Below are 13574 nucleotides of genomic sequence, written 5' to 3' on the forward strand. Positions count from 1 at the left end.
TACCTCTGGCAGCTTGTTCCAGACACTCGCCACCCTCTGTGTGAAAAAATTGCCCCTGGAGGCCTTTTTGTATCTGTCTCCTTTCAACTTAACTTGTACCTCTAATTTTAGACTCGCCTATCTTTGGGAAAGTGTATTGACTATCTGCCTTATCAATGACTCTAATTATTTTATAAACCTATATAAGTTCACCCCTAAGCCCGTATGGTCCAGGGAAAGAAAGTCCCAGGCTATCCAGCCTTTCCTTATAACTCAAACCATCAAGTCCTGGCAGCATCTGAGTAAATCTTTTCTGCACTCTTTCTAGTTTAATAATATTATGTAATGAGAGAGGATTAATTAACAACATTGTGGTGCATGATCCTTTGGGGAAGAGTGAATACAATATGGTAGAATTCTTCATTAAGATGGAGCGTGACATAGTTAAGTCTGAGACTAGAGTCCTGAACTTGAGGAACGCTAACTTTGATGGTATGAGATGTGCATTAGCTAGGATAAGCTGGCAAAGAATTCAACAACTGAACATCCCAATCTGCCATAAGAGTAAAACAGGGAAGGCAGCTCATCCATGGTTAACAAGGTAGAGTGTTAAAGCCAAAGAAGCAGCATATAGATTGGCCAGAAAATGCAGCAAACCTGAGCACTGGGAGAAACTTAAAATCCAGCAGAGGAGGGAGATCCTCCTCAGTGATCAGCCTCAACACCAGCGTCCCACAAGGCTGTGTTCTTAGCCCCTTACTATACTCCTTACACATCTATGACTGTATAGCCAACTCCCCTCCAACTCGATTTTCAAGTTTGCAGATGACATCACAGGAGTCGGTCAGATCTCAATCAATGATGAGGCAGAGTACAGGAATGAGATAGAGAATCTGGTGAACTGGTGCGGCATCAATAAACTCTCCCTCAATGTTAACAAAATGAAGGAGATTGCCAATGACCTCAGGAAGCGTAGTTGAGAACATCCTCTATCTACATCAATAGGGATGAATAGAAAGAGTCAGAGCTTCAAGTTTTTAGGTATCCAGGTCAAAAACAACCTGTCCTGTTCCTTTCACACCCACACTATAGTTAAGAAAGCTCATCAACGACTCTACTTTCTCAGAAGACTAAGGAAATTTGGCATGTCAGCTACGACTCTCACCAACTTTTACAGATGCACCATAGAAAGCATCCTTTCTGATGGTATCACAGCTTGATAAGGCTCCTATTCTGCCCAAGGCCGCAAGGAACTACAAAAGGTCATGAATGTAGCCCACTCCATCGTGCAAACCAGCCTCCCATCCATTCATAAGAACGTAAGTACATAAGAAATAGGAGCAGGAGAAGGCCATCTCGCCCTTCGAGCCTGCCCCACCATTCAATAAGATCATGGCTGATCTGAATTGGATCAGTTCCACTTCCCCGCTTTCTCCCCATAACCCTTAAATCCCTTGTCTGTCAGGAATCAATCGATCCGAGACTTAAATATTTTCAACGAGGTAGCCTCCACCACTTCAATGGGCAGAGAGTTCCAGAGATTCACCATCCTTTGAGTGAAGAAGTTCCTCGTCAACTCCAATCTAAACTGCACCCCCCCTCCTTATTTTGAGGCTGTGCCCCCTAGTTCTGCTATCCTTTCTAAGTGGGAAGAATCTCTCTACCTCTACCCTATCTAGCCCCTTCATTATCTTGTAAGTCTCTATAAGATCCCCCCTCAGCCTTCTAAACTCTACAGACCCAGTCTATTCAATCTCTCCTCATAGGCTAACCCCCTCATCCCCGGTATCAGCCTAGTGAGCCTTCTCTGTACTCCCACCAAGGCCAATATATCCTTTCGCATATAAGGGGACCAAAACTGCACACGGTACTTCAGTTGTGGCCTCACCAGTGCCCTGTACAGTTGCAGCAAGACCTCCCTGCTTTTATATTCTATCCCCCTCGCTATAAAGGCCAACGTACCATTCGCCTTCTTGATCACCTGCTGCACCTGCAGACTGGGTTTTTGTGATTCATGCACAAGGACCCCCAGGTCCCTCTGCACCGTAGCATGCTGCAACTTTTCACCCTTTAAATAATAATCTCTCCTACTATTATTTCTACCAAAGTGGATAACTTCACATCTGCCAACGTTATACTCCATCTGCCAGGTCCTCGCCCACGCATTCAGCCTATCCAGATCTCTCTGCAGACTTTCCGCGCTCTCCACGCAATTTGTTTTTCCACTCATCTTCGTGTCATCAGCAAACTTTGTTACCCTACACTCAGCCCCCTCCTCCAGATCGTTCTATGTAAATGGTAAACAGTTGAGGCCCCAGCACTGATCCCTGCGGCACTCCACTAGTCACCAACTGCCAATCAGAAAAGCACCCATTGATTCCAACTCACTGCTTCCTGTTAGATAACCAATCCTCTATCCACGCTAACACCTTACCCCCAACTCCGTGCACCCTAACCTTTTGCAGCAACCTTTTGTGAGGCACCTTATCAAACGCCTTCTGGAAATCTAAAAACACCACATCCACTGGTTCCCCCCGTCTACCGCACTAGTCACATTTTCACAGAAATCCAATAAATTCGTTAAACGCGACTTCCCCTTCACGAATCCGTGCTGCGTCTGCTTGATCAAACCGTTCTCTCCTAGGTGTCTCGCTATTTCTTCTTTGATGATGGATTCTAGCATTTTTCCAACTACGGATGTTAAGCTAACCGGCCTATAATTCCCTGCCTTTTGTCTGCTACCTTTTTTAAACAGCCGCGTAACATTAGCTGTTTTCGAATCCTCCTGCACTTCCCCAGAGTCCAGCGAATTTTGATAAATAATTACTCAGGCATCTGCTATTACTTCTGCCATTTCTCGCAGAACCCTGGGATGCATTCCATCCGGTCCCAGGGACTTGTCTACCTTCAGTCCCGTTAGTCTATCAAGCACTACCTCTCTAGTGACAGTAATTGCATTAAGGACCTCATCTCCGACCATTCTTATGTCTTTAATATTCGGCAAGCTATTTGTGTCCTCCGTGAAGACCGACACAAAAAACTTTTTTAAAGCCTCAGCCATTTCCTTGTCAACCACCGCTAAATCCCCCCTTTTGGTCCTCCAAGAGTCCAACATTCACTCTAGCCAGTCTCTTCTTTATATATTTGTAAAAACTTTTACTATCATTTTTTATTTTTAGAGCTAGTTTAGCTTCATACTCTATCCTTCCTTTCTTTATCGCTTTCTGAGTCATTCTTTGTTGTTTTTTAAATCTTTCCCAATCTTCTAATTCCCCACTATTTTTAGCCGCTCTGAATGCATCGGCTTTTAATTTAATACTCTCCTTTATTTCCTTCGTTAACCACGGCTGGTTATCCCTTTTCTTAGTCCTTCTTTACCATCGGAATATATTTCTGCTGCTTCACTCCGTCTACACTTCCCACTGCATCAGGAAAGCAGCCAGCATAATTAAGGACCCTAGGCATGCTGGACATATTCTCTTCCACTTCCTTCCATCGTGAAAAAGATATAAAGGTCTGAGGTCACATACCAACTGACTCAAGAACTGCTTCTTCCCTCCTGCCATCAGACTTTCTCTACACCCAAGCTATGTATAACATTATATTCTGTACTCCCTCCTTTCCTTCTCGATGAACAGTATGTTTTGTCTGCACAGCGCACAAGAAACAATACTTTTCACTGCATACTAATGCATGTGACAATAATAAATCAAATCCAATCAAAGGTTTAATTCAGAAGGGGAAAGTCGAATATGAGAGTAGGCTTGCAGAAAACATAAAGACTGACTGTAAAGGCTTCTGTAGATATGTGAACAGAAAAAGATTGATGAAGACAATGTAGATCCACTGTGGTGGGTGAGTGGAATTGGCTGCTGGAGGTGGTGGTGGAGGCAAATTCGTTAGAGTCTTTTAAGAGACTTCTGGATGGATATATGGGATTTAATAGGATCGAGGGTTATAGGTAAACCAAGTAGGTAGGGATATGATCAGTGCAACTTGTTAGCCGAAGGGCCTGTTTGTGCTGTAATTTTTCTATGTTCTATGTCCTAGATCCCTCACATTATGAATTCATAATAGTCAACAAAGTGATGGTAGACCAGCTGAACAAATACTTTGGATCTATCTTCACCAAGGAGGACACTAGGGGACAGAGGACCGGGCATGAAGGAAATCTTTCTTCATCAGGATATTGTATTGGAGAAATTGCTGGGAATAAAACACAATAAATCCCCAGCGCCTGATGATCTGCATCCCAGGGTACTTGAGGAAGTGGCTCTAGAAATAATGGATGCATTGGTGATCATTTTCTAACATTCTGGTAACTCTGGAAGAGTTCCAGTGATTGGAGGATAACTAATGTAAGCTCATTTTCTAAAAAAAGAAGGGAGAGAAAAAGTGGGGAATTATAGAATGTTAGCCTGACACTGGTTGTGCGGAAAATGCTGAAGTCAATTATTAAGGATGCAATAACTGAGCATTTGGAAAGCGGTTCAAGTCAGCATGGATTCAACAAATGAAAATCGTGCTTGACAAATCTTCTGGAATTTTTTGAGGATGTGACCAGTAGAGTTGTCAAGGGTGAGCAAATGGATGTTGTGTATCTGAATTTTCAAATGGCTTTTGACAAGGCTCCGCACAAGAGATTAGTGAACAAAATTAAAGCTATGGTATTCGGGGTAATAGAACATAGAACATTACAGCACAGTATAGGCCCTTCGGAGTGCTGAGCTATGTCTGAACCCAGGATCAATCTATCCCACTCCCGAACACTCTGGTGTGCTCCATGTGCCTATCCAATAACCGCTTGAAAGTTCCTAAAGTGTCCAACTCCACTGTCAGCTGGAATCGGACACAGCTGGAGTACTGTGTGCAGTTTTGGTCGCCGCACTTGCGGAAGGATATATTGGCCTTGGAGGGAGTGCAGAGAAGATTCATTAGGCTGATACCAGAGATGAGGGGGTTAAGCCTATGAAGAGAGACTAAATCGACTGGGTCTGTACTCTTTGGAGTTTAGAAGGATAAGGGGGCATCTTATAGAGATGTATAAGATAATGAAGGGGATAGATGGGGTAGAGGTAGATAGATTCTTCCCGCTTAGAAAGGATAGCAGGACTAGAGGACACAGCCTCAAGATAAGGGGGGGCGCAGTTTAGATCGGAGTTGAGGAGGAACTTCTTCACTCAAAGGGTGGTGAATCTCTGGAGTTCTCTGCCCGTTGAAGTGGTGGAGGCTACCTTGCTAAATATATTAAAGTCACGGGTACATACGTTTTGATAGAGAAGGGAATTAAGGGTTATGGGGAAGAAGTGGGAAAGTGGAATTGATCCACTTCAGATCAGCCATGATCTGAGTGAATGGCGGGGCACACTCAAAGGGCGAGATGGCCTACTCCGGCTCCTATTTCTTATGTTCTTATGTTCTTTTGTATCACAGCAGGCAATGCATTCCACACCCCAACCACTCTCTGAAGAAAGAACATACCTCAGACATCCCTCCTATATCTCCCACCATGAACTTATAGTTATGCCCCCTAGTAATAGTTACATTCACCTGAGGAAATAGTCTCTGAACGTCCACTCTATCTATTCCCCCTCATCATCTTATTAACTTCTATTAAGTTGCCTCTCATCCTCTTCCGCTGTAAAGACAAAAGCGCCACCTTCCTCAACCTTTCCTCATAAGACCTACCCTCCAAACCAGGCAGCATCCTGGTAAATCTCCTCTGCACTCTCTCCAATGCTTCCACATCCTTCTTATAGTGAGGTGACCAGAACTGAACACAATATTCCAAACGTGGTTTCACCAACGTCCAATACAGTTGCAGCATAACCCCACAGCTCTTAAACACAAACCCCCTGTTAATAAACACTAACACACTATAAGCCTTCTTCATGGTTCTATCCACTTGAGAGGCAACCTTCAGGAGATCTGTGGATATTAACCCCAAGATCTATCTGTTCCTCCACATTCTTCAGAACCCTGCCGTTGACCCTGTAATCCGTATTCAAGCTTGTCCTACCAAAATGAATCACGTCGTACTTATCAGGGTTAAACTCCATCTGCCACTTTTCTGCCCAGCTCTGCATCCTATCAATGTCTTTTTGCAGCCTAGAATAGCCCTCCACCTCATCCACTACTCCACCAATCTTCGTGTCATCAGCAAATTTACTAACCCACCCTTCAGCCCCCTCTTCCAAGTCATTGATAAAAATCACAAAAAAGCAGAGGACCCAGCACTGATCCCTGTGGTACACTGCTGGTAACTGGCCTCCAGTCTGAAAATTTTCCCTCCACCACAATCCTCTGTCTTCTATGAGATAGCCAGTTACTTACCCAATCGGCCAAATTTCCTTCTATCCCACACCTCCTTACTTTCTTCATGAGCCTACCACGGGGAACCTTATCAAACACCTTATTAAAATCCATGTATACAACATCAACTGTTCAACCTTCATCTACACACTTAGTTACCTCCTCAAAGAGTTCAATCAAATTTGTGAGGCAAGACTTACCCCTCATGAATCTGTGCTGACTATCCCAGATTAAGCTACATCTTTCCAACTGGTCATAAATCCTAGCCCTCAGAATCTTTTCCATTAACTTACCAATCACTGAAGTAAGACTAACTGGCCTATAATTACCAGGATCATTCCTATTTCCTTTCTTGAAGAGAGGGACAACATTCGTCACTCTCCAGTCCTCTGGCACAATCCCCATGGACAGTGAGGACCCAAAGATCAAAGCTAAAGGCTCTGCAATCTCATCCCCTGCCTCCCAAAGTATCCTAGGATGTATCCCATCTGGCCCAGGGGACTTATTGACCCTCAGGATTTTTCAAAATTGCTAATACATCTTCCTTCAGAACATACCACTTTGGTAGGAAGAATGGTAGGAAGGACTATTACTTACGGGGCGAAAAACTGCAGCAGGCGACGGTGCAGAGGGACCTCAGGGTCCTTGTGCATGAGTCGCAAAAACCCAGCTTGCAGGTGCAGCAGGTGGTCAGGAAGGCGAATGGGATGCTGGCCTTCATAGCGAGGGGGATTGAATATAAAAGTAGGGAGGTCTTGCTGCAGCTGTATAGGGCATTGGTGAGGCCGCAGCTGGAGTACTGTGTGCAGTTTTGGGCGCCGCACCTGCGCAAGGATATTTTGGCCCTGGAGGGAGTGCAGAGGAGGTTTACTAGGCTGATACCGGAGTTGAGGGGATTGAGCTATGAGGAGAGGCTGAATAAACTAGGCTTGTACTCGTTAGAGTTTAGAAGAATGAGGGGAGATCTCATTGAGACGTATAAGATGATGAATGGGATGGATAGGATAGAGGTGGAGAGACTCTTCCCGCTCAAAAAAGACAGTAGGACTAGGGGGCACAGCCTCAAGATAAGGGGGAGGCGGTTTAGAACGGAGTTGAGGAGGAACTTCTTCACTCAAAGGGTGGTGAATCTCTGGAATTCTCTGCCCGTTGAAGTGGTGGAGGCTGCCTCGCTAAATATTTTTAAGAAGCGGGTTGATGGGTTCTTGATAAGAGAGGGGATTAAGGGTTATGGGGAGAGGGCGGGAAAGTGGAACTGAGCCACGACAGATCAGCCATGATCTTATTGAATGGCGGGGCAGGCTCGAAGGGCTAGATGGCCTACTCCTGCTCCTATTTCTTATGTTCTTATGTTCTTATATACCTCCTCCATCCTATCGGCCTGTATCACACTCTCATCCTCAAAAACATGGCCCCTCTCCTTAGTGAACACTGAAGAAAAGTATTCATTCAACACCTCACTTATCTCTTCTGACTCCATGCACAAGGTCCCACGACTATCCTTGACCAGCTCTAACCTCATCCTGGTCATTCTTTTATTTCTCACATAAGAGTAAAAAGTCTTGGGGTTTTCCTTTATCCGACTCGCCAAGGATTTCTCATACCCATTCCTAGCTCTCCTAAGCCTTTTTTTTAACTCATTCCTTTCGACCTTGCAACCCTCAGGCGACCCAACTGAATCTTGTTTTTTCATCCTTACATATGCTTGGTGTGGATAGAGAAGTGGTTGGCAGACAGTAAGCAGAGAGTGGTAATAAGCAGGTCCTTTTCAGAGTTGCAGGCAGTGACTAGCGGGATAGTGCAAGGCTCAGTGCTGGGACCCCAGATGTTCACAATATGCATCAATGATTTGGACAAAGGAATTGAATGCAATATCTCCAAATTTGCAGGTGACACTAAGCTGGATGGCAGTGTGTGCTGTGAAGAGGATGCTAAGAGGCTGCAGGGTGACTTAGACAGACTGGCTGAATGGGCAGATACTTGACAAATGCAATATAATGTGGATAAATGTGAGGTGATCCACTTCTGTGGCAAAAACTTGAAGGAAGATTATTATCTGAATGGTGGCAGTTTAGGAAATGGAGAAGTGCAACGTGACCTGAGTGTCATGATGGAACAGTCAATGAAGGTTGGCATGCAGATGCAGCAGGCGGTGAGGAAAGCTAATGGCACACTGGCTTTCATAGCAAGAGGATTTGAGGATAGGAATAAGGATGTTTTGCATCAGTTATGATGTGAAGATGCCGGCGATGGACTGAGGTAAGCACAGTAAGGAGTCTCACAACACCAGGTTAAAGTCCAACAGGTTTAGTTGGTAGTACAAGGTTTCAGCGTGTCACTTCAGTCCTTCTTCAGGTGCAGTTACATAGGGCCTTGTGAGACCTTGAGTATTGTGTGCAGTTTTGGTTTCCTAGTCTGAGGAAAGATATTCTTGCTATTAAGGGAGACCTGCAAAGGTTCACCAAACTGATTCGTGGAATGGCAGAACTGACATGTGAAAGAGACTGAATCGACTGGGCTTGCATTCACTGGAATTTAGAAGAATGAGAGGGGACTTCATGGAAACATATAAAATCCTGATTGGACTGGACAGGCTCGATGTGGAAAGAATGTTCCTGATGTTGGGGAAGTCCAGAAATTTGGATCACAGTCTAAGAATAAGGGGTAAGCCGTTCAGAACTGAGATGAGGAAGAACTTCTTCACTCAGAGAGTTGTGAACCTGTGGAATTCTCTACTACAGAAAGCTGTTGGGGCCAGTTCACTAAATATGTTCAAGAGGTACCTCGATACCATTATTCATTTTGAGACTGGATGCAGTGTGTCCGAAGATGACTGATCAGGCCAATTCGGGCACAGAATGTCCTGGCACAAATTGGACAGACTTGTGTAGGCACTGTAATTGTTGTGCTGGTGGCTCTGGACTTGCATAACTCATACTTAAGTTGTGTTTCAGCAATACACCTTGATTCGTGAGCTTGACAGCCTTTGTGGATAAGGCAGCACCAGGTACAGCAGTTTTGTGCCAGCGCTTCTCAAGTGGTCGTGTCAGTGTCAAGTGACTTCAGGGAGGCCTTGAGTGTGTCTTTGAAGCATTTTTTCTGGCCTCCATGCAGGTGACACTAAGCTGGGTGGCAGTGTGTGCTGTGAGGAGGATGCTAAGAGGCCACAGGGTGACTCAGACAGACTGGCTGAATGGGCAAATACTTCCAGCAGAGTTCCCCAAAAAGGAGCTGCTTGGGTATGTGCTCGTCTGGCATACAGAGGACATGACCTGCCCACCGGGTCTGCGCTCTCATCAGCTGAAAGTGTATGATCAACCATGATCATATTGAATGGTGGTGCAGGCTCGAAGGGCTGAATGGCCTTACCCTGCACCTATTTTCTGTGTTTCTCCATTAGGCTGAAAGTGACCCCTTTCATCCACTTTCCCTGATGTGGCCATTCTGGTACCTCCACCCCGAGCCCCTGAGTCCTTTCTGGTGCCCTCTGATTGGTGAACACGCTGGAGGGTGCTGTCTGCTTCTGAGATCCCCTCGGAGGTGAAGGCACCAGCTTCAGGCTTATGTCCAGTGATGTAAATAGCATTGGTGTGATGTCATGCTGGTGGCCGCTGACTATCCAGTGAGGGTTAAGTTCCAAAGAGAGTACTCAGGATACATACTAATGTATTAAAATGAGCTTGCACAGCTCCCACTTTGTGTTGCACGCTACTCTGCCAGTGAGAGGCTGGCTGACTGGAACTTGGAATCTTGCCTGCTTGTTTTCTAAGTCTCTCCAGATTTTGAGCATGCACTGCCCATCCTATTGATATTTGGATTTCTGTTTGAATGTTAATGGTCCTTGACAGGATAATAATACAAGTCAACTAAACAAGGTAACACTTTCTCTGGGAATATGTTCCACCAATATTCTCTCAACCAATCTGACCTGACTCCCCTTAACAAGATGCCGGAGATGAGGGGGTTGAACTCTGAAAAGAGGCTGAATAGACTGGGTTTGTACTCGTTGGAGTTTAGAAGGATGAGGGAGGATCTTATAGAGACATATAAGATAATGAAGGGGATGGATAGGGTAGAGGTAGAGAGATTCTTCCCGCTCAGAAAGGACAGCAGGACTAGAGGGCACAGCCTCAAGATAAGGGGGGGGGGGCAGTTTAGAACGGAGTTGAGGAGGAACTTCTTCACTCAAAGGGTGGTGAATCTCTGGAATTCTCTGCCCGTTGATGTGGTGGAGGCTGCCTCGCTAAATATATTTAAGACACGGGTAGATAGGTTTTTGGTAGGCAAGGGAATTAAGGGTTATGGGGAGAAAGCGGGAAAGTGGAACTGAGCCACTTCAGATCAGCCATGATCTTATTGAATGGCGGGGCAGGCTCAAAGGGCTAGATGGCCTACTCCTGCTTCTATTTCTTATGTTCTTATGTTCTTCAAATTCAATGAGCAATGCTGGCCAGACTTCTCCATGATGTGGAAATGCCGGCGTTGGACTCGGGTAAACACAGCAAAAAGTCTGACAACACCAGGTTTAAGTCTCCAGCCATTCACGTCGGCAGGATTCTCCGCTCCCGCCGGCAGCATATCTCTTCCCACGAGTTTCTCACCAGCTTGGGGTGATGTCAGTAAGAATTCACAATGGAGAATCCCTCTGCTAGCAAACCCTGAGCCACCTCCTGCCAGCAGGAAACACACAGCTGGGAAGCCAGAGAATCTCACTGGTTAGCTTTCATGTCAATTGTTAAAATTTGAAAGTTACAATTTATTTGTTAGTCACATGTAAGGCTTACATTAACACAGCAGTGAAGTTACTGTGAAAGTCCTCTAGTCAACACAGTCCAGCGCCTGTTCGGGTCAATGCACCTAACCAGCACGTCTTTCAGACTGTGGGAGGAAACCAGAACACCTGGAGGAAACCCACACAGACACAGAGAGAATGTGTAGACTCCACTCAGACAGAGACCCAAGTCAGGAATGGAACCCAGGTCCCTGGTACAGTGAGGCAGCAGTGCTAACTCCTGTGCCACCATGCTGTTCCTGTTCAATTATGAAAGATTTTATTCATTCTGTTCATAAATCCTTCATTCTTTCAGAACTAACATCTCACTCTCATATCCTCCCATCAAGCTTATTATTGTGTGCTATATTGTATAATATTTTGAGTTTTTGGGAGGGCTGTGTGTCAGCCACCAGAGTAACGAAAGGAAAGGAGAAGGGCTGCTTACCGAGTTTACTCCTCCAGATTTCTCAGCTGAACAAATGCCACCAAATGTTGCCAAACCTGCAAGGTCGTGTGAAAAGAAGAGATTTCTGTAAAAGAGAAATCCATGTCAACAGAGAAAAATATAGTAGAGTCCAAAGATGACAGACAAACTCCCATGGAGGGAATAAGCAGCTAATTTTTATAAAGGTCATTAAATCATCTCCACTTTCACAGTAGCCCACATCTGAGATATCCTGGAATTGGGAACAAGCCAAAATATTGCCAATTCTTCATCATCAACAGATTGTTCAGCAGAACTTAGACTCTGAAGCATGACATCACATATCACTCAAAGGTGAAGTGTTTAGGCCCTCTGATCCTCTTCTTGGAGATGGTCAGTGTCTGGCACTTGTGTGACATGAGCTTTACTTGCCACCTGTCAGCCCAAGATTAGTCATATAGTGCTCCAGTGTCTGAAGAGCTGTGAATAGTGAACATCCCAACAGATCTGCACTCTGGCCTCTGGAAATCATAACCCCTTGAACCATTCTGATAAATCCCCTCTGAACCCTCTCAAGAATACTCATGACCTTCCTGATTTGATTTGATTTATTATTGTCACATGCATTGATATACAGTGAAAAGTGTTGTTTCTTGCGCGCTATACAGGCAAAGTATACTGTTCGTTTGGTACACAGGAAAAAAGGAAAGGATAGAATGCAGAATATAATATTGAGTTACAGGTAGGGTGAAGAAAACAAGTAACTTAATGCAAGGTAGGTCCATTCAAAAGTCTGACAGCATCAGGGAAGAAGCTGCTTTTGAGTCGGTTGATGTGTGATCTCAGACTTTTGTATCTTTTTCACAATGGAAGAAGGTGCAAGAGAGAATGACCAGAGCATGTGGGGTCCTTGATTATGCTAGCTGCTTTGCCAAGGCAGTGGGAATTGGAGACATTCAATGGATAGGAGACTGGTTTAGAACAAATGAAAATCTATCTATCCCCCTCATCACCTTATAAACCTCGATTAAGTCGCCTCTCATCCTCCTCCAGTCTAAAGAGAAAAGCCCCAGCTCCCTCAACCTTTCCTCATAAGACCTACCCTCCAAACCAGGCAGCATCCTGGTAAATCTCCTCTGCACTGTCTCCAATGCTTCCACATCCTTCTTATAGTGAGGTGACCAGAACTGAACACAATATTCCAAATGTGGTCTCACCAAGGTCAGGTATAGTTGCAGCATAACCCCACGGCTCTTAAACTCAAACCCCCTGTTAATAAACGCTAACACACTATAAACTTTCTTCATGGCTCTATCCACTTGAGTGGCAACCTTCAGAGATCTGTGGATATGAACCCCAAGATCTCTCTGTTCCTTCACATTTCCCAGAAGCCTGCCGTTGACTCTATAATCCGCATTCAAGTTTGTCCTACCAAAATGAATCACCTTGCACATATCAGGGTTAAACTTCATCTGCCATTTTTTTGGCCCAGCTCTGCATCCTATCGATGTCTCTTTGCATCCTACAAGAGCCCTTCACCTCATCCACTACTCCACCAATCTTGGTGTCTTCAGCAAATTTACTAACCCACCCTTCAGCCCTCTCTTCCATGGTTTGTGTGATGGACTTCGTCCAGGGCACTGAAGTTTCTTGTGGTCTTGGGCAGAGCAGAAGCCATCACAAGCTGTGATACAACCAGAAAGAATGCTTTCTATGGTGCATCTGTAAAAGTTGGTGAGTCGTAGTCGACATGCCGAATTTCCTTCGGCTCCTGAAAAAGTAGGGGTGTTGGTGGGCTTTCTTAACTATATCGTCAGTGTGGAGGGCTCACAACAGGTTGTTGGTGATCCAGGAACCTAGAAACTTGCAGCTCTTGACCATTTCCACTTTAACCCCATTGATGTAGACAGGGGCATTCACTCCAATGCACTTCCTGAAGTCGTTGACTATCTATTTCATTTTACTAAATTAAGGGAGATTATTGTCGTCACAACAGTTCACCAGATTCTCTGGAAGGGATTTTACGTTGTCACTCATCTTCAAACTGGAAAATCCTGCCTGAGGTCAATGGAGCTTCCCATTGTC

At 44.9% G+C, this 13574-nt stretch overlaps 1 protein-coding gene across 1 annotated transcript in view; it reads right to left on the minus strand.

The window, feature by feature from the left end:
- Positions 1–13574, minus strand: part of LOC145348462 (disintegrin and metalloproteinase domain-containing protein 12-like) — a 313921-nt gene that overhangs the window by 147334 nt on the left and 153013 nt on the right. Inside the window, exon 10 of the mRNA XM_080196650.1 lies at positions 11511–11595. Coding sequence (XP_080052776.1) covers positions 11511–11595 — 85 coding nt within the window. The remainder of the gene's footprint in view (positions 1–11510; positions 11596–13574) is intronic.

This window comes from Carcharhinus amblyrhynchos, chromosome 1 (genome assembly GCF_965287045.1).
Source record: "Carcharhinus amblyrhynchos chromosome 1, sCarAmb.v2.hapA, whole genome shotgun sequence".
NCBI lineage: Eukaryota > Metazoa > Chordata > Chondrichthyes > Carcharhiniformes > Carcharhinidae > Carcharhinus > Carcharhinus amblyrhynchos.